General features: G+C 39.7%; 1 protein-coding gene across 5 annotated transcripts in view; it reads right to left on the bottom strand.

Moving 5' to 3' along the window:
* The window catches only part of LOC309501914 (zinc finger protein 521), a 93,410-nt gene that overhangs the window by 49,337 nt on the left and 21,030 nt on the right, over positions 1-23,043 (bottom strand). Inside the window, exon 1 of one of the 5 annotated variants that reach the window (XM_082174182.1) lies at positions 13,639-16,298. The exons of 3 other annotated variants lie outside the window; for them this stretch is intronic. In XM_082174182.1, the coding sequence (XP_082030308.1) occupies positions 13,639-13,726 (88 nt within the window). In that variant the 5' untranslated portion in view covers positions 13,727-16,298. Of the gene's footprint in view, positions 1-13,616; positions 16,299-23,043 lie in introns of those variants that run through there. One more of the 5 variants, XM_082174183.1, reaches the window with a different exon arrangement.

Here is a 23,043-nt window from a genome sequence, read left to right as displayed (position 1 = left end):
CACACTCCCAGATGTCTGTCAGAACAGAAAAATGACCACTTTAAAATAGTTGCAGTACAAAAAAAAGTCTCAAACTGTTGGATGTTGTGCAATCGCCATATTTCTAACCTAACAGTAATGAACTTTTGCACGCAGAGCGAGAATCACCCCAAGGACAAGTTATGACATAGTTTATTACATATTAATTAGACTATTTGAAGGGTTTTGCTTAGTGTCCGTATATCCCAAACAAATATGTCTGATCAGGAGCTGGTGGACATATGCAACCTAATTATACAGGCCTTCCTTAAAACGTCTTGGTTACGTATGTAAACCTCGTTTCCTGAAGGAGGGAACGGAGACATCACATAGGGTCAGTGAACCGACGAATTGGGATATAAATTCATCGATTCACTGACATGACATGACGTCGGGAGTGACCGACTTAAAGGGAACTAACTAGTTCGTCATACAAACCATAAACTGGTCAATTTTTCCACATCCTTTCTTAACTGGAGTGAATTGCCAATGAGGCTTTGCTGGGAAATGGAAAAAACAAGGGGAAATGGCTAGGATTTATGAGACATCTTCAAGCAACCTACTCGCATATTCATGTCTCTTCCATTGTTTTTACCTCAGGTTCTGCCAGGGTAACATGCATTTATGAGCACTCAAGCCATGACAGCCTATCTTCAGGAAACAGATAACAATAGAGGTTGACCTGCTGTTCCTCTAAACACACAGCTTTACACAGCTCAGCCCAAGATACACAATCTGAATAATTCTCCCTTTTCTATTGCACAGTTTAGGTCTAAAAAAGTATCACAAATGCTCAGTCGCAATGCTAACACAAATGGTTACCCATAATGCAATAAAATATATAATAATGTACTTCCGATCAGCAAGCCAACTGTGATTTAACACACTTTAAGATGTCAATGTCAGGATTGTCTAGTGTCCACGAGCAAGTGTGTGAACACTGACTGATGGGATCGGATTCAGGGCAAAAGAAAGCATGTTTTTGTCTCTCTTTCTTGTCTTGTTTTTACCCTTACTTCACTCAGACGAGAAATGTGCAGGACGCTAGCCGCCTGAGTAAATAAAAGCCAGAGTCTCATGGGTCCTCATCCCCGGCTCATGGCAGCGGCCTCTGTGCGCCTGCCAAAGGGGATGCTGGTCCTGAAAACCTACACCCTACAGCAGAGGGTCTGTCTTTGTTGGCCTGCCAAAGCCTTCCTGAGCATCACTCGTCCAACATCCTGCCACTCGAGAGAGGAAGACCTCCATCTTATGGGCTGACGTTGGTGAAGGATTTGATTTTGTTTTTAAGCATACAGTGCATGTAGCTCTTCAAGCAACCCATTTTTCTGCTCTGCACAGCTGGAAACACTTTTAACATCAGCTTTATGAGTGCTTGGAAATGGAATAATGCATTTTAATAGTTAAGTATAACTACTGTTGCTCCATTTAAGGTCCCTGTTACACTGAAACATTAAGGTCTTTCTTATTACTGTCTTTATTTATAATAAGTAAACTAAATTAAACATCGACAAGCAAAATGTTTTTGGTTTAATCTTAAGTACAATTTTTACATTTATATTATAGTTAATTTAGTGTATATATATATATATATATATATATATTAAAAATTTAAGGTTAAGTTTAAGGTTAAATTTAAGGAGCTAAAACATTAATATAAGTTGAAATGTAACAAATTAGAGTATTTAAAAAAAAAAGAATTGGCCAAAAGTTTTTTTTGTGTGTGTGTGTGTGTGTGTATCCAGTACAAACTAGTTTTAATGGCTTCTATAAAGATGTAGATCTGTAAAGAACCATTATAACTGAAGTTTGGTAATTAATTATTGCTGGAAAACAACTACATAAAAAGGTGCTGAATCGCCTGAATACTTCAGATTTATTGTGTTCCTTAGGGGAAAAATAAGAGTTCCTTCTGTTGACATTTTTCATTCTGCAAGGTTTAGCTGAGTGAATACATCCAGAAAGCACCGTACGTTGCTAACTAACACCCCACTGGTGTGGTCACTTTAAAGGAAGCAGACAGGAAGAAATGACATGAAAACATGGTTAAAGGGAAATCTCTTAGTTCAGAGGAAGATTTTATGAGCTGTAAGGGTGATAATGAACAGTTTGTGAAAACAATGGAAAAATGCTTGTTCTTCTCATGAATGAGAAGCTCATATTTTCATTAAAGCGTTTACACAAATGATTCATGTTTAAACAGTGCATTATTTGAGCTTTCATAAATTTGTCCATATCTCTAGGCAAAAAAAAAACAAAAACAAAAAAAAACCTTCCTTCTTTGAATCCTAGCAGACATCATGCAAAAGATATGTAGAATTAAATGAATTCAAACTGGTAGGCGTCACCAGTCTCAGGCTAGAATGTATAATGTGTAGGTGTTCAGGTGATACTTTCAAAATGGGAAGTATCCAGATGGGCTGCCTGGGGTCGCACTGACCTCCCCTAAAATTTATTTTGCCAACCCAGCTGCCATGACAAAATTCAAAATGATGATCGGACATCTCCCAAGTCGGAAGCGTCAATAACCCAATTTATTTAGGCTTGACCTTAAAGCAGAAGCAAAAGCTGTGTCACCAATGACACTCAATGACTCAGTCTAGAGGTGTCTGACATGAAACACAGCATAAGCGCTCACTGTGAAGTCAAGTACAGGAACATTTCACTACGAATAAGGTTTATGTTCGCATAAAAACTGATGCTTAACATAAATGCAAAAAAAAATTTAAAATAAAGGAAAATATCAGTTCTAAGTATACTTACTTAAAAGGTCATTAACTCTTTCCCCGCCAGCATTTTTGAAAAAAGTTGCCAGCCACTGCCAGCGTTTTTGATAATTTTCACAAAAATTGTCATGGGCCCCCAGAATATTTTGTTGTATGAATATTGCAATATTTCAAAAGAAAGAACAGAGCCTCTGCATAAAAAAAATAAAATAAAAAAAGGTATTCTAACTTTATGCATTCTTTTTTTATCAACACTCGAATGTGGGTTTCATAAAAAACAACATTTTGAGCAAAAAACTGAAAAAATCACGTTTTTGGCAAAGACCGTCTCGATCGGATTCAGAACGATGACCAAAACACAGATGGAGTAGATCGAGTCCATCAACACCACCAAAGCTTCACAGTCCTAAAACTCGTCCTGGGTCGACATTTTTATTCAGTAACTTTAGGCAGTTTTGATTTATATGCTGTTTAATGTTGATAATCACGTTATTTTACATATGCATCTGATTACATATGAGATTGTTTGTATCTTGCATCTTCTTCGCATGTGTTTAGATCAGGAGATTCTGTACTCTTTCACAAGATGCGTCATAACACCCCCTACCGTATAACAGTGGAAACACGTACACCTGGAAAAATTCTGTGTTTGGAGGGGAAAGAGTCAACCCTTTCACAAGTACGATCACACCGGTGTGATCAGTCTAGGCTGGTCCCTGGAGCGTACGATCACAGCGGTGTGATCAGTCTAGGCTGGTCCCTGGAGCGTACGATCACACCGGTGTGATCAGTCTAGGCTGGTCCCTGGAGCGTACGATCACACCGGTGTGATCAGTCTAGGCTGGTCCCTGGAGCGTACGATCACACCGGTGTGATCAGTCTAGGCTGGTCCCTGGAGCGTACGATCACACCGGTGTGATCAGTCTAGGCTGGTCCCTGGAGCGTACGATCACACCGGTGTGATCAGTCTAGGCTGGTCCCTGGAGCGTACGATCACACCGGTGTGATCAGTCTAGGCTGGTCCCTGGAGCGTACGATCACACCGGTGTGATCAGTCTAGGCTGGTCCCTGGAGCGTACGATCACACCGGTGTGATCAGTCTAGGCTGGTCCCTGGAGCGTACGATCACACCGGTGTGATTAGAACGGTCAATGCATGACGTGATCAGCTGCTAAATTCAAATGTGCTTTCGCGCGTTGGCTGGCACTGAGCCAGAGACAGGCGCGCTCAGAGCCGTGATCTTTTCAGTGTTTTCAACCACATAATGCTTATTTTAGATTTCAGACATATAAGTACTAAAAAAACTGTACATTTACAGTTTGTAAAATACACAATGATGTCAAAGGAAGAGACAATAATAATCCTTTCCATTATAATTAGACACGTTTTATTCATATCAGATACACATTGTGTAAGTAACTTTAAAGTTTACTCTATTCTTCTCCCAGCTCACCAGCCACTTACTTTTATGTATTTCGGGAGAAGTGGATGAATTCACGTGTTGTAAATCCAACAGATCCGACTCTCTAAACTGCGTCTGCGGCACAAACTAAGATGGCGGCGCCCATCGCGCATACAGCTCAACTAACGCGATCGTTATAAAGACGTTTAAACAACAAAACACTTCCACTTGCATATATTTGACAATCGGAATATCAGTTATTTCATGCCATATCTAACGAATTTGTGAATATTTTTAAATAAAAAAGGAAAAATGACATAAAAGCAGATCATCATTCATTCATCGCTGTTGTTGCTGCGGTGTGTCACGTGACAAGCAATGACGCGTCACCATGGAAACCATAAAGTGACACGTTCTAAATAACGGTCGCCTTGAAATACTCACGCTGGGGGGTCAGCCAGAATATTTTAAATTTACGTGTGAAAGGGTTAAGTGTATATTCACACTTGTAGTTCAGTTCACTTGGTTCATTTGGTCCAGACCAAAATATTTTTAACAATTTAGGGTGTGTCCACACTTGGCATGTTTGGTTGTATTAAACCGAACCCTGGTGCGATTGCACTGTTAGTGTGGTTCATTTCAACAAGTGTGAACGCTGCCATCTGAAGTATGTTTAGAAACGGACAGAGACTCATCTTTTCAGCGTCTCGTTTGGTGGCACCAGGGGTCAGATGGCAGCGTTCACACTTATTCAAATGAACCGCACTAACAGAGAAATCACACCAGAGTTCATTTTAATCCAACCAAACATGCCAAGTGTGAACACACCCTGAAAGTGCATGCTATTAGCAGTCTTACACAGGCATCTTGTGATATTAACATTTAAAGTTAATCTTTTAAAGTTAAGTGAGAAACAACTAGGAACTTCCAAAAATTGACATCATTTATTATTATTGTTGTTGTTTATAATACTAATACCAATGAAGTTTGGTTCTGCCTCATTTGAATGAGTGTGTGCTTCACACTGAGTTCGCCAGTGCCTTTAAACTGCTCTTTAAACTGTATTTAAGCTGGAATATTACTTTCACTGTGACGTTTCAACATTTGAAGGCTCCTTTCCTTGCATGACATAGGAATGCACTGATGAATTTCACTTGTAGATCAGCTAGAGTCTTCATCCATCATAATTTCCAACAGGCGATGGCTAAGATGTTTAATCTTGTTCAGGAGGCCAGTTACTGACTCTTCAGCTGTGATTGCATCATGCTGACCTAAATTCCCGGACCGCTGAGAAAAACATAAGCTAGCCAAATATCACTAGAAAAGTAGTTTTGGATATATTTTCTACAATTGTTGCGAGACCTGAATATGATAGCAGGGATGAAGTTTTGGAGGCTTTGGGTCATTGTAAAGCACTGTAGCCATAGGTCATATTATATGCACACACTGATACGAATTGGCATGACAATACGCAATAACCTTCAGAAAATGTATTTTACAAAATTACACTCATCCAGTATTGATATCTGCATATGAGAAGATCCAGTATGACTCATATGTCACTGCAAGAATTAATGTACTGACAAGCATTTATGGTAAACTAAAATATACTTTAAAGGTACAATATGTAAGATACTGAATCCAGAAATCACTTGCACAGTGTGATATATTTCCTGCAGTTGTGTACTTACAATATCCCAAAAGTTCCCAAAGATTTTTAATTTCAGAGAAATTCCAATTTTAAATGATTGGCCGTCCCGGAAAACCTGTTCACTTGTCGCCTGTCACTGACGTAATATCCGCGTTATCCCTGGTTTCCGCTCAAGTACTGCCATAGTAACCATGACGACAGACGTGGACAACTGTGCATAATGAGTGTAGTGCGTAACCTCTGGCTGCACGCTGTTGTTGTTTCGTTCAAACATTATGGACCATGGCAAGCAGACTTTGGGAAAAAAGGAGAACTAAAACGAGGATCAATATCAGCGACTAACTTGGACTTGACCGCTTCACGAGTCACGACTTCACAGAGACGCAGCTCTTGTATTGTACTTTATTAGACAGGTGAGCAAATGTACATAAAACTAATCAATGTTTTATAGCTCAACATGATGAAATGTTAGAATATGATCAGTGTGTTATTCTAATGTTGATCTAGCTCACTGCTAGTCTCATACAGACAAACTAACACATAGAATAACATTATAACTTTAACACACTCAAATGCAGTTTAGTGTGATAGTGTAGAACAAGTGAAACAGCGCTGCGTTACCTCACAAGCTTCATTCGTCTAATACACGTCTAATACACTGACCTGTGTAAGCACTAATACAGCACTTGCGTTTGGTAGAATGAAATCTCCATTCCTTTATATCCGTGGGACTCGCGTGTGGCGCTGATATCATGATAAAAACATCAGTGTATTCACTCATCCATAAACATTATTAGATCCATCGGCTTGACGACAAGTTCCATAATTCCGCAGGAAATTTTGCGTCATCAACTTACGCCTTTGTTATTGTAAGAGGTTAGCGACCCCTAGCGGCGAAAAAAATTACATATTGTATCTTTAATGCCATTTATATTGAAACTTGTATGCCATGTATTTCAATATATTTGTCATTATACAGCTGTGAAGGCCCGTTCACACCAAGGACAATAACTATAACGATAACATTAAGATATAGCTCTAAAAATCATTCTAAATATAAAAAACCCCAGCAGAGTCCACAGCACAACTATAACAATAACGGCACTGAGAAACAATATCGTTGGAATCATTTTCAGAACGATTTTTTGCTGATGAACAATAAAAACATTGACAGCCAATCAGAATCCTTTCTGCTTTAAGAGCTCGAGCATTTAAAGTGACAGACGACAAAACTGAAGTGCGCTTATAACAAACAGAACGATATCGGCCACAGGTGTGGATGAAATACAGTTATCGTTATAGTTATCATTCTTGGTGTGAACGGGACTTAATGGTGAAGTTGAGTACAAATGTATATTACATTTAAAATACTGTATATTATCTTGACTTGTACTATCAAATAAAACTACAGTTCAAAAATCACATACTTTAGAATGTTAGTCAAAATAAGTGTTCTTCTTTAAAACACAACAAAAGAACATTAAAACAATGATTTAAAGAAAAACTTTAATTTGGAATTATTATAAAACACTTTCTAAAAGTGTATTAAGAAACAGTCATTAAAGTGCACTCTCCTTAAGTACACTTCACTGGCATTATTTTTATATTATTTACAAGTAAAAACGTTTTTCAAACAAACTTTTAAGATTTGAAGTACACTTTACGTAAGTGCACGATCAATCCAGCTGAGCGCTCCTGTCGTTCACGAGGGCCCTGTGAGATCCGAGCACGCGTCTGACACACACAGCTTCTGTCCACCACAGGAGAGCAGCAGCGCATCAACGGGTTCGTCCACATTTACCCGCACTAACACTTGGTCAGTGTCCCAGAAATCACACAGCACAGGTGGACACCCAGAAAGACGGAGACAAATGAAAGATTGGGACATGAAAACTAGGACAGCCTCTCCTTCTGTTCTCCAGATTTACTGTGCGAGAAAACATCGATCGAGACAAAGAGACTGCCGAGACCCGATATTGATCAGAACGCGTCTGGATTCCTTCAATAAAGGAGACATATTCTTTAAAAAAGCTGATTGCAGAGATTTTCAATGGTGATCGATAATAGGACAATCATGATGGCAAAGCGGATATTTTCAGCTTAATACTGGCGTTAGCGCGGTTGATCAGGGTGTTTGTATCAGCTCTTCACTCCATTATTCAGCTGGTCCTCGGGCTCGTCTCAGCGTGAAGCGCTCGGGGAGTGAAGTGCTGCTGAGCAGGTCAGGTATGAGTGAGCAAACAGGAAGGCTCTGCCCGGGGCCTTGGCTGGGTCTCCGTCCCCTGCGGCCAACCGGGGGAGGGCAATCTGTCCCCCAGCAGAGCCCAGCCCGGCCCAGCCCAGCCCGGCCCGCTTCACTGGTTCCCCACCCTGAGAGAGCGAGTGCCACATACACCAGTGTGTGCTCGGCTACAACCAATACAGGCGGCCAAGAAAAAGCAGATGGATGAGCCAAACAAACTCCAACTGCTCATAGCAGTTCATATGTCTGTTTCACACCAAACACATTTCCCAGCATGTCTTGTTTCCACAACTTCAAAATGGCAAACAGTTTGTGACAACGTTTATTGGGAGCAGGAGTAGCTCTAAAGGGGTTCGTTGTCCCAGTGTCTGTACGTTTGTTCTATGTTTTTATTTTATTTAATTAATACAAAAAATTTGGAAAGACAAATACTTACGTTCTACCGAATATTCAACAATTTGCATGCTTGTTTTGAAAAAGGGCCTTGGATATAAATTAAGATCTTAAAGGGATATGGTATGGAATATTACAATATTTACAATAAACTATTTGGCCATGCACATAACTTTTTTCAAATTCATGTTCCTGGTAATCTTGAATCAGAATAACTTCCCCTCCCTCTTCTCTTCTCTGATGACGTGGGCGGGGCAACCTGTCACTCACATGAGATCCACCAATAGCAAACCACCACCATCCAATCAATTCCCACAGACAAAATCAAGCCCCGCCCTACATTTATTCTTCTTCTTTCACTTAAAATCAATAGGGGAAAAAAAAGACCTTAAGATTGTTAAGTAATATATTCTATACATCTATTTGCAAATAGACAGTCATGTAAATGATAGCCTATGTTTTTTGGTAGCATTTATTTCATTTTAAGGTGACATAGTTACATGTTACTACTAGGGATGGGTATTGATAACCGGTAAATTTTAGAAACGGTTCCAAATTTCCAAGAACCGGTGACTCGACAAGAAACGCGCATTTCAATTCTGCTTATCGGTTCCTGTGTGCATTTTAATGTGATTTAAACCATTCATTTTCTGTGCAGCCCACATCCAAAACGTGCACACAGAAAAAGTGTTTTTAATGTGATTTTAAACCTATACTGTTACACATGCGTGCAGCACAGAAAAAAACGCTTGAATGGATCCGTGCAGCTCTTAAAGTGACCGCAGCCTAATATCCCCTGTCTCTAACACTAATCAAACAACAAAAGACAAAGAGATAATTCACTCATTCTTGACTGAATAACTTTGTAACTATATTAGTAATGTAAATTTTATGTATAATGTGCAGTATTATTTTACATTTGATTAGTTTCTGAACCTGAATACCTGGAAATCTTAAAACACTTTATTTAAATTGTATATTTGTTCAGTTGTATCTATTTGTTGCGAATGCTAATTTATTTGTTCTTTTTAATTACGGAGTGTTTGTCTTTAATAATGCTTGAAATGTATATTAGTTAAGCTAGTTGCACAGGCAAACACTCCTTGTGTAAGTGTTCTTTAGCCTGTTGACTTTTGTACATGATATTCAGCCACAATGAAATATTTTGAAATAAGACTTAAAATAAATGTGAATGAGATCTACTTTTTTTTTCTTTTTCTTTTTTTTCCTTGTTGGAATCTAAATTAGGAATCGATAAGATACTGTAAAATTGAAACGATACCCAACCCTATTCCTTACCGCTATTTTTTTAATAATTGCTTAATAATTTCAATGGAACCGGAATCACAACAGGAATCTTTAGACAGAACCAGAACCGGAAAATTTCTTACAATTCCAAACCCTAGTTACTACATTTCCAACCTTCTTACTATAGTAATAACAGTAAATTATGCATAATTACAGGTAACTAACCCTAAACTAAATCCTAACCGTAACTCTATAGTACATGTAGTCAATTAAAATTACCCAGTACTTATTTGAGTATTTACAATGTAAGTATGTCACCTTAAAATAAAGTGAAACCTTATTCAAAATGGCAAAATTTGCAAAAAAAGTACTTTGCATCACAGGATATTACTGTAGGTTGTTCAATATTTATATCACACAACGGTTGTCAAACATTAATATTTAGCTGCTTACATCTTACCAAGAACTCTTTCATTAGATGAGAAAGAAAAGAGGGTTACACTTTATTTTAAGGTGTCCTTGTTACAGTGAAAATATACATTTAAGTATTGAGTAATAATAATTAACTCCATGTACTTACTACATGAATAGTGTTTGGTTTAGAGTTAGTTGCTTGTAATTATGCATATTTTATAGTAATTGCTATAGTAACTACAAGTAACAGGACACTGTAAAATAAAGTGTTACCGAAAATAAATGTCAAGTGCATAATGCACAGAACTGCAAAAATGGAAAGACAAATAGTATCAGGAGGCAGGAGACATCACGGCTAATCTGGGAAAGTCTAGTTTAAAACAAACAAACAAACAAAATTCAGCACAGTAGGCTGACCCTTCACCCGGGATCTCTGATTAATCAGATTAATACTTGATACTCGTTCCAGGTTCATACGTCACAGGTGAAACAACAGCAGAACATGTCTGAACACAAGAAGAAAAAAACATGAGGAGAGGAGAAAGAGAAAGAAAAAACAAGTGTCAAGTGAAAAGCGTGTTTTTCATGCACTCCTGTCTGAAATGTCAGGATGAATTCCCCATCAGTGTGAAGATGCACTGACATACTGCCAAGCCTGAACACACACACACACACACACACACACTGCATTCATTAATGATTAGATTTGGGTAAAGGTGGGCAAAACTCCTCGTCCAAACTCACACAAACACCAGGGAGGCAGTGCCAGAGTTCGGTAAACTAAAGCTGACCATAATGACACACGCAGGGTTTACTGAGCATTTGATGAAATAATAAAGTAGTTGAATAATAGTTGAGTACCAGTTAAATAAAACATATGACACTAAATATTGCTAATGTATTTATTGTATGTATTATTATTGTTGTTTTGTAATAATTGTCAAGAAATGTTAAAATGTTAAAAAAGCAGAAACTATTATTTTATCAGTTTATTTGTCGCCTGTTGAAAGTTTTTGTGTTGATTGTATACTTGAAATCCTAAAAGTGCATACATGAGTAAAGTTTGTGAACAATCTTTAATGCTGGCCTGATAACGACTGATTAGAAAGTTAGTAGTAGTTTGAAGGTTCTGACACCTCATCCATGGGTGGACGACAAACAGCGAAGGACTGTTCTGTCCAGAAAAATATTAAGTAGTAGTAGTATGAGAGATAAAAATGCTTCACAAGCTCCACTTTTTAAATCAAATCCAGCTATCAAATAACATTATGTTGTCTTTCTCAAGCTAGCATCATAATATTTTCAGGTAATTTAAAACAAAAGATATGCTGTAGAAATATTGCGTCATCCGGCGGATTATGCTGACGAATAAACCTGAATTTCACGGTCCAGATAACATGGAAAATAAGTACGTTTTCTTCAAAACATGGTGGGGAATGTCTATTGACTTTTGTTTTGATAGTAAGCTAATGATATTTTCTGTCCTCTAACCTTACCGCTACACACAAAACCTAAGCCTTACAAAAACCTTGCTGTATTCTTACATTTTCATCAAGACATTATTTAGTATGTTTATTAAGCCGTTTTGCTCAAGGGGACCGTTGGCTGCTCCCAATAACCGAGCTGATTTCAGGTTTTATTATCCTTGCGAGGACATTCAGTCCCAACAATGTGGAGAAAACCAGACTCACACACACTGACGTTCTGCTTTGGTCTTTTTAACTGCACATACTCTAATCCGCTCCAGATGAACAAACATCTCTGTTTCTCCACAGTCATATTCATCTCACCCTCCCTTATTCCTCACTACAGAAGAGAGACACAAGTACAGACAGAGATAGAACAATGAAAACAATACCTATGGTGCATATTGACTTTAACCTCATTTACATCCATGACCACTATTCAAAGACACATATACAGTTTAGTGTGTGTACTACTGTGAGATACCATATCCCTAAACCTAACCCTACCTATAACTTATCCCTAGAATCAGAGGGAAATGATAGGTGAATAACACTGGTGTAGAAGCACCAAACCCTGGTTTAAAGCCGAAACTTGACATAAACTGTAAACTTGTCCCTCAAATCTGATTGGTTGAATTAAATGTTGATCCAGGATCAACAAAGATGTTGATCCAGGAACATGTTGCACTTGGCGAAATCAGGTTCTGCGAATGCTAGAGTCCCTATTCTTTATAACTGCATGAGGGGGAAAACACTAGTAGCTACATTCTTCAAACTTTCCACTCCTTGAACCCATGTGTGATGCCAACTTAAGATTTTCAGATATGCTTTGCATAAAGCAGGACTTACACTGAATGAGGTTGTTGGCTGCAATAGACAAACAGATTTAATATATGTTGGACCTGAAGTGAGGTCTAGATCATGCTCTAAAAACTCACTTTTTTTGCCATCTACTTATTTACAAACCCCAAATAGTTTTGCAAGACATTAGTATCCTCTTTATGGAATGAGAGAAGATTAGAGTTGGACCCAACTGAACCCAATTTTCCACCAGAGGACTTATGGTCTTGCTCTTAAAACCTTTTGGATCTGGGTCTCAGACAAGACGGTCCTAAAAACTACATACACACGACCTCATCCATAGGTCGACACATTATCTTCACCATTACAAACATATCAGTGTATGAAATGAATGCCACATTAAGTGTAGCATGTCATCAATTTTAGTTCATTAAAATAGACTAGTTCCTCGACTACCAGCCCTCGGTCTGGATCTTGGACAAATGTCCTACAGCGTTAGTCAATTGGACCTGGTCAATCACACCTGAACAAGCTAATCAAGGTCTTCAGAGTAACTCGGAAATTACAGGTAGGTGGGTTTGATCAGGGGTTGAACTGAAGTCTGTAGAGTACTGGCCTTCCAGGGCTTGATTTGAGGAATCCTGTCTTAGAAATTGGTCTAGGTCAGGGATGGCCAGCTTCGGATCCTGGAGGGCCACTGTCCTGCAGAGTTCAGCTCCATCCCGAATTAATCACTCCTGAAAAATCTAACCTATGTCTTCAGGATTGCTTGAAAATTACAGGCAGGTGTGTTAGATTTGGGATGGAACTAAACAGGACAGTGGCCCTCCATGACCGAAGTTACCCATCCCTGGTTCACTGTAGGTCTTTGTTTCATTTCTGTTTTTCATGATTTGATATGTGTATCCCGCAGCTATGATACGAAAAATAAACTTGATGTTCTGACAAAAGTGACAAAAGTAAAGCCTCAGTGCATGAACCAGAACAGCCTAATAATACAACTTTTGTTAAATACAGCAGCGGGAGTGGTGATCCAGACATGCACTGCAGAACAACATCGCTGAGGTGAGAGAGGAAAAGAACAGGGAAGTAAACAGATTGGGGGAAAAAACGACAGCATACTAAGAGGCAGAGGACATGGGAGAGGGGGTGGAGAAGGCAGTCGCAGTGGAAAAAAAGGCAGTCTGAAAAATCAAATTTGCAGAAACACACATAAAGCTGCCGCTCAGACAAAAGGAAACACACACACACACACGGGTATTTGTAGAGCTGTCTACCCCCATGATGCCGTGCTGAAAGTTTATTAAACAAGAGCCCTTCACGTGAAGACCCACAGACGAGACGAAGCCCCGTGGCCCCCGTCATTCAGACGTTCCTTCATTTCAGCCGTGTGTTCACCTCCCCGCCGGTCTGGCCTCCCTCATCCTGCTGCGGATAAAACAGTCCCAGAAGGATCCTGCCGGTAATTTCCAGTTTCTATAGAAACTCAGGTATTAGAGAAGACCGCTTGGGGACCGGCTACAATATAGCTCCACCATTTCATCTGAGCGAGAGAGGAAGAAGTAGCAGAAAAAGAAGAAAAAGGAAAGAGCTGGAAGTCCCCCAAGGGTCTGGCAGTTCAAATTTCTGAAGTTCAGGGGAGGAGGAGAGAGACGGCTCTAGGCTGTACATACGAGCATTAGAAAACCCACCACAATGAGGGAGGGAGGGAGGCGGGGGGAGCATTTCCTCTCTGGTCTGGCAGGAGCGATCTTTTCCCCTGGCTCCCACTGGAAGCTTTTTACAAAACATGTGTTGCTGACATGCTGACAGATTGCTCAGTGAAGTGTTCGGAGCGTGCACATGCTGGCCATTTACAGGACAACCTCCTCTACCTGAGGCGTCATGTTTTATACATATGCTGAAAGAAAGGACAATGAAGAGCAGATTGTAAACAAAGCAGGTCTTTTGAAGGAAGGAACGGAGATGGCAAACGGGAAAAGCATCACAGCGTTTCCTTTACTGACCAGAAGACGACATGCAAACGCTGGTTAAAATGATCAGAAGTGAGGCGGCGGCAGTGACGCCATCTTCATCGGCCGCTGGCTCAGAAAGTGCTGTCGTGGCAACCGAATGGAAGGAGGGGGGGGGGGGGGGGATCATAATGTATTCATGATGCGGCGACCCAGGGGTTGAGAGCGCGCTCTCTAGGGACCCTTTACCTAGAGCTCGACGTGTCTGAGCAAAATCACTCAACGGAGGACGAGATTGGAATACTGAACAGGCCAGTGTAGAGAGAGGCCGAAACGGTGACAGATGTGTGTTAACAAATGGGGAAACAGCAGCAGCAATACTCAGATAATGGACATAAAAATCCATCCAATGGTGTGTGAGTCAAAATAAATGTTTTTGCATTTCACTGCTCTTTTTATTTTTTTCTTATGTAATTACGAATCAAACACACCTGGCCTAAAACAGTCATGAGTAGCCAATCTAAACCAATGTGTTCCTCACAATCTGAGGTCAATACCCTACGGAGATCTGCACCATCAGTCATTCCTCCAGCGTCCGGTGAGAGACATACGCTGAATTTAAACTGACAGTGTATCGGGAGAGGTAGAGGTGTGGCAGTGAGCTCTCGTGTGGAGTTGACCTCTGGCCATCCTCAGGCGAAGGGTTTACTTGGGTTTTATGGGCCCAAATGACTGCAGTGCGATGCTTCCTTCAGGCTACTTTACCCATCATTACAGAGACTAAATGTCAAGAAACAAGCAGTTTGGTCAGATTTTTCCCTCTGTATATGGCTTTGCAAAGGTTTTCAAATGTTCTTCTCCTTTTTTCCAGGGTTTATCTTAAGGCTGGAATACAGTTCACGACTTTTAAAATCTGAACAGATTTCAAACAGCAGCCATCATAAACTTGCCAACTTTTTAAATGGTTTGACAGAAAAGTTGGGCATCATACATCACATGACTGAGGATCATACACTACACTCAACATAAACACGTGACGCATTCTTCAGGATTTTTACATATTTATAAGGATTTCCATATTTTTCGACCTGGGAGGGAAGTGAGCTGCGTTAACCCCACTGAATGAATACTGAAACTGCTGCAAACAATTTCTAAACAAACAGCATATTCTGCCTTTTCTAACACATTTATTTTCATGCATTCTCGCGGCTCCATCTAGTAGCTAAATCCAAGTCTCTCAACACAATCACTTATTTCCTTCTTCCACATGTTTCCTTCTTTTTGTCTTTACCCAATCTCGTAAAAAAGTTGAATCTGTGCCCATCATACACTATGTGATTTTCTGTGAATTCTGTCAACTCCGAACTCACAAAATCTGCAGACCGGCGCAGACATTCGGCAACTACCGCAGACTCACCCAGATCGCAAATCGGGGCAAAAGTCGTGTAGTGTATTCCAGCCTTTAGAAGACTGTTAGGTTAAGGTTAGTAGAATAAGTTGACGTGTAGTAGCAAAATTACTTACAATTGGTTGAATGTCTAAAGTGGACTATCGAAATAAAGTATAACCCTAACTTTATATATGAAAAACTCATTATTATGAAATTTGACATCCACAATGGCTGTCATCAATTATTTGTATGCACTCACACACAAAAGAAATGAAGATTAAAATGGTTCAAACTCTGGGATCACTGAAGCAATCAGCTTAATTGTGTCAGCAATGTTTTTGAATAAGGTCCTCAGAAAGTATATGATGACAACTGAGATTTGGGAAAGTTGGCCACCAGTATGCACTTTTGCCTTTTAGTAAAAGAGGCCAGGATACATTTTGGACAGTTTAAGCAGTAATGTCAGTGAGAAGTACATGAGAAGTCATGCTACATTTAAAATATAGTCATGGCTAAAGGGCATCGCTAGGCACAATCTGCACAGTACAATATAGCATGGTCTTAAGTGCCTTTTTACATTTATAAATTATTACTATGTATAATGTGTGTGTGTGTGTGTGTGTGTGTGTGTGTGTGTGTGTGTGTGTGTGTGTGTGTGTGTGTGTGTGTGTGTGTGTGTGTGTGTGTGTGTGTGTGTGTGTGTGTGTGTGTGTGTGTGTGTGTGTGTGTGTGTGTGTGTGTGTGTTATAATTAATTAGGAAAATGCATTAGAATATTTGCACAAGAAAATATAGCCCCTAAAATTGAAGTATGGCAGAACAAACATTCGGCTGCAGCAGAATAATCGCAGGCAGGGTGATGAAGACCCAGACAAGCTGCAGGATCTTGCTGTTCCTAACGTTGTGCTGTTTTTCTTATGCAGCCAAATAACTCCTGCTAGCTAGCTAGCTAATGCTTACCTTACCTAGATATCTCAGCTGAATCAATATTACATTTTACAGTCTACAATCTGGTGTAGATGATTCTCTATGGACCCTTTTCACAGACTGTATTGATGCCTTTCCACAGTTATCAACATCACTTTTTATTTTTTAAACATTTATAACACTATACTGTGTTATATTGCCTTGTCAGTAAATTACAAAAATAAAAATGAGCGCTGCTGCAAGGGTTTTTCTAATACAACGTATTCAATCTCTCAATGTTTTTTACCTCTTTTGGAAAGTCGTGAAAAAAAAAAATGCAGATTTTTTATTCTGCTATTGGAGTAGATGGGAACACGGCAATTATATTTGCTTGTCGTCTCTCATTCACAACAGTAGAAGTTTACTCATCTATGATGACTTCCGCTTCTGGAGAAACCCGGGAAAGTGAATGTTCATCCCTCTTTTTCCATGGCAATCATTCTTTTACATTAGCCTGGATTTTTCAGTTGTTTTCTACATCTGCAGTCGCGTGCCAAACGGGGAGAGAGAGAGCAAACCAGCCTCCTCTTGACTAGACACAGACTTATAAACATTTAATACTTAATACGGCTTCCAACCGTGCAAGCAAACACAGAGAGAGCACAAAAATCTGGGACGAGGAATTATTCCACAACGATGTTGAGTATAGGCTGTGCATTTGCAGACATGCGTGAAGGTTTCTGGATCAAGAACGGGTTGCTTTAGCCGAGAATTTGTGTTCTGAAGCAATGCATGCCTACTAAAAAGAATGGGTTGCATAAGGCAGGATTTCCAGGCTTAAGACCTGAATGTTTACAATGAAGGCCAGGATGATTTCTTTATTTCTTTTTTTATTACTTTGTCTTTCCCGATACATGACCTTGCTTGGTAATTCGTATCACAAATTAAATATTTAAGATCTGCTGTATAAACTATTAAACAGTAAACTCTGATGTGATGAGCATTCAGTCAGGGTTTTTATCATGGTCAAAAAATAATAATAGTTTAATGGTAAAAAAACAAACAAATATAGTAGTATTCATAGTACTACACATTTGCATACTTACAGAACATACTTTAATCCTTAAAGGGATACTTCACCGTTTGTTAATATTAAACTATGTTATTCCCTTAACTAAGATGAGTTGATACATACCTCTCTCGTCTCAGTGCGTGCACTCAATCGCTCTGGCGCGCGGCGACACTTTGATATCACTTAGCTTAGCCCAGTTCATTCATTAGGGACCAAACAGAGATGAAGTTAGAAGCGACCAAACACCTCCACGTTTTCCCTATTTAAATACAGTTACACGAGTAGTTATACGACCAAGTATGGTGACACAAAATAAAACGTGGCGCTTTTCTAAGCGGGTAAAAAGGATAACTATAATGTACGGCGGAATAGCACTTGGAAGCACTTTGACTCGGCGCAGTAAAAAGTCACGTTGGTTCTAATGACAGAAGTGAGAGGGAGAGGGGGAGAGGATTTTTCAGGAGTAATGATATTACTGCGCCGAGTCGAAGTACTCCCAAGTGCTATTCCACCATACATTATAGTTATCCTTTTTACCCGCTTAGAAAAGCGCCACGTTTTATTTTGTGTCACCATACTTGGTCGTGTAACTACTTGTGTAACTGTATTTAAATAGGGAAAACGTGGAGGTGTTTGGTCGCTTCTAACTTCATCTCTGTTTGGTCCCTAATGAATGAACTGGGCTAAGCTAAGTGCTATCAAAGTGGCGCCGCGCGCCAGAGCGCACGCACTGAGACGAGAGAGGTATGTATCAACTCATCTTAGTTAAGGGAATAACATAGTTTAATATGAAAAAACGGTGAAGTATCCCTTTAAGGCATACGTTCTTCATCAAATGTAGTACTCTGAAAGTGATTCAATCCAGATGATTATAATGTGAACAATGAGTCTGTAAGTTAAGTCTCAAAAACCTTTAGTACCTAAACTAAAGCTCAGGATCGGTTCTCTTTTTGGAACATAAATTAAAATTCGATTATGTTTTAATGTTCCATTTATTTCACAATAACCTCTCATTGTTTGTGTTTTTGTTTTAATTCTGCTCTCACAGTGTAAAAAAAATAACTGACATTGTCTTGGGATCTGCTTTTCCCCATGAATTTAATAATATCCCAGCTGACAAAATAAAAAAAATTATAAAAAATAATGTTCAAAGAACATTTAGCTGAAAATTGTATTTCTGAATGTTGTCTGAATGTTCAAAACATCTATGTTGCAGCCAATGGAAAGCAGAGTAAGAACTCGTTAGCCATTGGCTTGAGTCCAGAAAGACAGATAGAAAGATAGCTCACCTGTTTCTCTTTATTATATATCCTTTATTCTTTATCAGAGAAGAGCTATGGATGGTAGACAAAGCTCAATGAATAGTTTATATGGAGCAGGATGGGATGTGCCGTGTGAAGCTCCGGAGAGAGAGGGGAAGAGGAATAGATATGTCTCCTGAGACTGGAGCTGCTTTGAATATCTAATGACACTTTGGCTTTAACATGGGCTGCACTGAACACTGAGACTGTGGCACACGCTTCAGATACCACAACTAACACTGCCAAGCACAAGAGAACTGCAGTACTTTGGAAATGTTGAACTGGTGAATTTATTAATGAATAGTTCATCAATTTGTGACACTTATACAACACTAGCAGTGGCGATGGCATTCCTCAACCTGTCATGACAGAAATTATGTTTCTGAAATTATTACGGATTGTGGTTTTTTGGAAGACACTGACGCATGAAATCACGTTTCTAAAAACGCAATCAAACGAGTAGCTTTATCAGTTTGAGCGGTTTGACCCGAGACTATAGCGCTTTTGTCAGAGAGATGTCATCTGCTCCTGTGAGTCCTGAGGAGAGATCAAACATGAGCCGCTCAGAGAATGTGTCGATGAGAGCTACGGACCGAATGGAGAGCAAGAGCAATCCCGTAAAAGAGTGAGAGAGAGAGAGAGAGCTGTGAGGGCTCCTGTCCTGTCTCTAATAATTTAAGCATTTCAAATCGCATTTCATTAGATTTCAAAAATCCAGGTTTCAAGATCGATGCATATGCATTGGCAGGATCTGTAATAGATGCATCAAGAAAACGAATTAAGGGTGTAACTAACACCTCTTACTGTATCTGTATCTGTGGCGATGGAAAAATACAGATATTTGTACGGTGAACTATCCCTTTAAGGTGCACAACTGTAAATATAGCATGAATAAATCACTAATAAGCAAACAAATGAGTTCCTAGTGCATCGTCTTTGCTGCCGTGGCAGTTTTAAAGTGAAATAATACAACGTTTTAATTTATTCGTAGTCTTATACATTTTAACACTTTTTATACAGTTTGTTGTCATCAACATGCATGCAAACTTTAATGGATTTGATATTAAAATCTTTTAATAAAATCTGAAATATTTTGCTAACAAAATATTTGCCATTGCAGTCATGCATATTTAATGTGCGCATCCACTGATCTTCCTTAGTGCTGGTTATCCGACGACTCATAATGTCAGACTGAGCTCTCATCTATTACTCTCTCTGTCTGTCTGTGACATTAGACTCCTCTCTTTAAACAGCCATTTGAAGCACTATGAAGGGGCATATCAATTGATCTAAACAAAGTATAGCCCTTAAAGATCAGTGCCTTTAGTACATCTAAAAGTAAGTAGACATGTAAAAGGAATACTCGCACTTTTACTGGAGTAATGTTGGAGTGTTTGCACTGTAATTCAAGGACAAGATTAGTGCTTCATATGCCACCATATACCGCATACCTTTTATCGATAAACCTTGCAAATGGATCCTCAGCCTGAGGGCTCATCAGATTCCCAAACCTTACTTACCCTGTATTAGACTCTAAATACTTGATTTCAAAAGACAATAGAAGGAGAGCAGTGAAGAGATAATAGTGCCTACTAAAGGCCCAGGTGTACTTCGTTTTCCACGTTCCACTCCGTACAATTTATTTTCTATACTCTACCAGACATCAGAGGGCAGCACGAGTCAAGTCACTTACTGATCCATGCAAAGTTTAGAACAAGAACTGAAATGACTTATTTAAACGTTTTATCCATGAAAATAAATTTCTTCATGCCTTAAAATAGCTTGAATATAACTCGACACCCTTGCCTCATTTAGTATATGTGGTTCTATTAATATGCAAATGAGCCCCGCCTCCACTCACTCACTCCAGCTCAGAGATCCACTCGTTGACCTGATCTGATAGTTTGTGACGTCAGAAACACCAGTGATACGCAGGTGAAACAAAAGTGATGAAGAATGATCTGCTGCTCTGTGTTGTTGTATCGCACTTTCCACACTCTTTTTTGACAACTGCGTATCGCACCTAGTGGACCCTTTTGTCTCAACATTCACCTTTGTTCACCGCTGTTGAACTTGCACCAGCCCTCAACCGTCCTGATGATGCAAATTACGTCACGTGGACAGGATTAAAGTCCCCGTGAAATCAGTTATCTATAAGCTGGTGTGCTCCAAAACAATGACAAAATTCTTATTTAGAAGATATAAACGTTCAAAACTTACAGTCTCTCACTTCCGCAAATATGGAAAAACGATTTTGATCACATTACTCTGCACTTCAGCTTCTGATCAGATTTTCTGTCCAATCAAATGCTCTCTAGAATCTGAAGCTCCACCCCCTACACAATAATATATATTATAATGCACTATATAGGGGAGAGGGAATGATTCAGATGAATGATTTGGTGTAAATATGCTTTCCATCAGGGCGTTTTCAAGCGCTAAAGTCAGTCGCACATGCGCATTGTGCAAAAATGTACCGCTGCAGATTCATATTGGTGTTGATAGCGCTGCCATAGACACACATAATTCTGAGTCCGAGATCATGAACAACTCCGAGTAGAATGTCACATGTTGTCATCTCGTACAGCAATTCACCCGTCGCAGGGAGTTTGATTGACAGGCGATCTGACGAATCATAATCCGCCATCTGCCGAATATATGCCATTTTTGTCCGACAAAGCAGTCAGGAGAGTTAGTAGATTAACGTCGGTGGACTTGAACTTGAAAAACGGAGTGTACTGACGTCTTTCCGCTGTTAAAAACAACAGTCCTTCTGATGTTCATTCATGTTTATTTGATGCTATAAATGAACTAGAAGGAAGAGATGATCGGTTCACGAGCAGCTTTAACTGAGGTGACACAGCAATCTGTCACGACACATTAAAGAGCCACAAAACGGTATTTATTGTTTAAATTTCTTTAAAAAATTGCCAAACTTGATAGTTAAGACTTTTTCACTGCGTGAGAACATGGTTTGGCGTGAGAGCGGTGTGGCTTCTCAGACAGCAACAGTAACTAAAGGGGGCGGGTCTTTGTGAATTACAACATGGCGTGATGGTGCACAGCATATGATCAATCCAGTTATATATACCGTACATATAAATTAATAATAAAAAAAATCTATGTTTATCTGGATACGCGTGTCTATCTGTCAAATGCCTATGTTGACCTTGAGGAGCTGTATCACTGAGTGTTTATGAGGAGATGGACAGCTGTTGCATTTCCAGCGTCCCTGAGGACTGAACCGTCAGGATGCAGAAACCATCCGCAGAAACTCAATCCTCAGCCGGGCCGGAGCCAGAACCCCACCGACGCTGAGAGCTTTGAGAGGTAAACATGCCTCCCCCATCCCCCTCTGGGGAACGTTATACCATTCTACCCCGGCAGAAAGACACACTCCCGGGGGACGCAGCGCTTGGGTTGGGGGTTAGTATGAGGAACGCTGGGTGGGTGCGGATATTCTTCCTTTCCCGTTCCTGTGGAAGACAGCAGGTCCTGTGGGAAACATTCCTATAGCTCTCTCTCTCTCTCTCTCTCTCTCTCTCTCTCTGCAGTTCTGCATTAGCACGATCAATAGTCCAATCACATCAGGGACACGGGTGGATCCATCGGCCCATTCCCACAACGCACTGCAGTGGTCATGGCTTAAGTGCACAGAGAGGTGTTAAAGCTGCTCTGGACCGGGCCGAGACGACGGCAGCCATTGATCCAGGTGACACGTGACATCTCTTACAGACTCTCCGTTTTATGTTGGAAAATCGTTTCGCACACCCTTAGTCAGTGTTCCCTGCACCACTGTATATCCAATACAGCCAAACCAACAATTATTCAGACACCTTCAACATTATCACAGTTAATTTGCTATAGTTTATAAAACAGTAATAAAACATGACAAGAACTCAAGAGTTATCAAATCAGTGAATATTTCACTAGTTTTCTCCGTCCTTCTGTTAGACTGTCTCGCAAATGAATTATGTTGAATATCTGTCAGCTGTTAAATTTAACTACACAATTAGATGATACAAATTTAGCTCAAACAATCACCAAGCAATGCTTCATTTT

Source organism: Leuciscus leuciscus (assembly GCF_965113295.1).
Source record: "Leuciscus leuciscus genome assembly, chromosome: 6".
NCBI classification, from domain to species: Eukaryota; Metazoa; Chordata; class Actinopteri; order Cypriniformes; family Leuciscidae; genus Leuciscus; species Leuciscus leuciscus.
This window is presented reverse-complemented; position numbering and strand designations above follow the sequence as displayed.